The 2500-nt window shown below is 43.3% G+C and overlaps 1 protein-coding gene across 2 annotated transcripts in view; it reads right to left on the reverse strand.

Moving 5' to 3' along the window:
- Nucleotides 1–2500, reverse strand: part of LOC134446787 (voltage-dependent calcium channel gamma-5 subunit) — a 21196-nt gene that overhangs the window by 14653 nt on the left and 4043 nt on the right. Inside the window, exon 2 of one of the 2 annotated variants that reach the window (XM_063196085.1) lies at nt 2460–2497. The exons of the other annotated variant lie outside the window; for it this stretch is intronic. Coding sequence (XP_063052155.1) covers nt 2460–2497 — 38 coding nt within the window. The remainder of the gene's footprint in view (nt 1–2459; nt 2498–2500) is intronic. 2 annotated transcript variants of the gene reach the window in all.

Genomic DNA, 2500 nt, shown 5'->3' on the forward strand with positions numbered 1-2500 from the left:
ATATGGGAACTTCTCCCACTTTGTTGGGAAGCAAACAATCATTAACAAACCAAGGGAGGCCGTTTGGGAAATGCCGTTTGGGAAATGTTAATTGTTATACTCTTGGTCAGACCAAGTCTCGAAGAGATTTGAAAGTCGATGATAATCAGGCTAGTTCAGCCCTGGTATCCTAGGGCTACAGTCTTGGAGTACGTATCCTTTGGACTGGCATAGCCCAAGGTCAGGTCAAGGTCACTTCAGCCCAGCTGCATCCTCCTCTAACGCCTCGGGCTACGGTCTTGGAGGAGGAGGAGGAGGAGGAGGAGGAGGAGGAGGGCTGGGAACTTCATATGACAAGCCATCTGGTGAGTCACATGTGTGGGGAAGGGCACCCTGACATGCGATGTCTGGTTGTGTCATATGTGGGGATGGGAAGGGCACCCTTACATGACATGTGACGTCTGCCTGCTTCCACAACATCAGTATTCAAGGGGACCAGCTGGCTCTCTCCCTCACTCTGAACTGAACCTCTTGACTGAATTTTCGTCAAAGTTCTACTACAGGAACTGGGATCGCTCAGACAGATATGAATATCCATTGTTTCCTTATAAGGAAGAGTGATTCTGTGGTTAGCAAGGTGGGGTTGGTTATGGGAAGGACATGAGGGAGAATTCCATCACATTTTGGAAAAACACAAGCCTTTACTACTAGTATGTCACTTGTAAACTCTTCAAAATGCAAACCATGACCAATTAGACTGTGGGCTAGATTTCGTAGCTCCTTTAGAAAACAAGTTTCGTACTCACTCTCGAGTGGCAACTTGATTTTTCTAATATAACCTCCTGACAATATGTAAAGCAATATTCTGGCTGTTGCCACGCTGAAAAGTTGCACGTTGATATTAAAAAATAACGAAAATAAAAAAGACTGGTGATGACGTCACATAATGCACAGTCAATGGGAAGTCTCCGCCCCTCAAAGTTGAAAAGGGAATATTTATCCACATATCGGGCTTTTTTCATAGGTAGATAATTCACCTAATCATTGGAACAACGTAGGCATTTAATTCCTGACCATTTTGCTGTTACTGGAAAAAATAACACAGCTTGCATTTCTTTACTGACACATAGTTTTTTGGCAAATTGATCTACCCCCGTCACCTCATTGCTCTATTGCTTTGAGGGAACAGACCTGTCCTCTTTTTGACATTTATCTCTCGTTGCCTAATGATAGTCAGACAACCGAACACTAACAGCGAAAAAGAGCACTTCTGAAAGTTTGAGAGAATAATTTTTTTTGCATGTACACAACAAGTGAGGCCACTTACCCCCCAACTTGTAACTTTTTGCCATGAAATCTGACGGTTCCGGGTAGCATGCACGCGCAAGCTGTATTCTGCCTCGTTGACTTTGCATTGACGTGACATCACTCAATCGGCTAGTTTTCGTTGTCATTTTTATAAATCAATGTGCAAGTTTTGAGGATGGCAATAGCCAAAATATTGATTAATGGGTTGTCAGGGGGTTATTTAAGCAAAAATAAAGTTGCCACTCGTTAACACCAACGAACTGACAAGATATGAGACTGGGCCCACCACCTAAATGGACCGACTGACTGACTGACATGTGATGTGCAGAGCAGCTTCACACGACTTCAGACTTCAGAGCACTACATGAAGGCCATCTAAGGGGCTACGCACACCGGTTACGTCAGCACTGCGGAGAACTATCAGTTACATCAATTTCGGTTACCCCGGCCCCGCAGTCTGACGCAGATGTGTTATAAAAACTGACTGGTGAATTTCATCACAACAGAGCACGGATAAACTAGGGGTGGCTCCGACAGAATAGAGCTCTGCCCTAACCGGCAGCCGACATCTGCGGACATCTGGAGACATTGGCGCCGGGTGGTGTACAGCAGCAGAATCGGACGTTGGCAGAGCAGTCCCACACTCTGTCGGAACCGGTGTACAGAGACCCTAAGGCAGGGGTCAGGAACCTTTTCGCTGGAGAGAGCCATAAACGGCAATTTAAAAAAAATACATTTTCACGTGAGCCATACCATTTTAAAAACACTGACAACAATTAACCCTTATGTTGTGTTAGGGTTATTTTTGACCCGTTTTCAAGTTTTAGTGTAAAAAAAGCACACTTTCCTTTATTGTCTTGGAATGAGGCTTCATCTAATCCTCAGTCACAATCATTTAAACACAAAAAATATGTTTTATCATTTTAGTAAATTTTAAAGGTCTAAAAAAAAAAAAAAGTTACATCTGTGGTGTTCGGGTCAAAATTGACCCGGCATAAATGTTTTGGTTGTTGTAAGCATTTCTGAAAAGCTGTTGGTTTCCCTTTGTCCTCAGTTTGGTGATTCATGGTGAGGAAAATATATTTCTTGCCTAAAAAAAAAATTCCCATCTTTTTCATGTTACAAATCCAAGATGGCCGCCGGGCAGTCCCATACACTACAATGTGTCATATCTCCTGTTGTGAAAGGAGTACAGATGTATTTCTGGTGTCTA

This window comes from Engraulis encrasicolus, chromosome 1 (assembly GCF_034702125.1).
Source record: "Engraulis encrasicolus isolate BLACKSEA-1 chromosome 1, IST_EnEncr_1.0, whole genome shotgun sequence".
Lineage (NCBI taxonomy): Eukaryota > Metazoa > Chordata > Actinopteri > Clupeiformes > Engraulidae > Engraulis > Engraulis encrasicolus.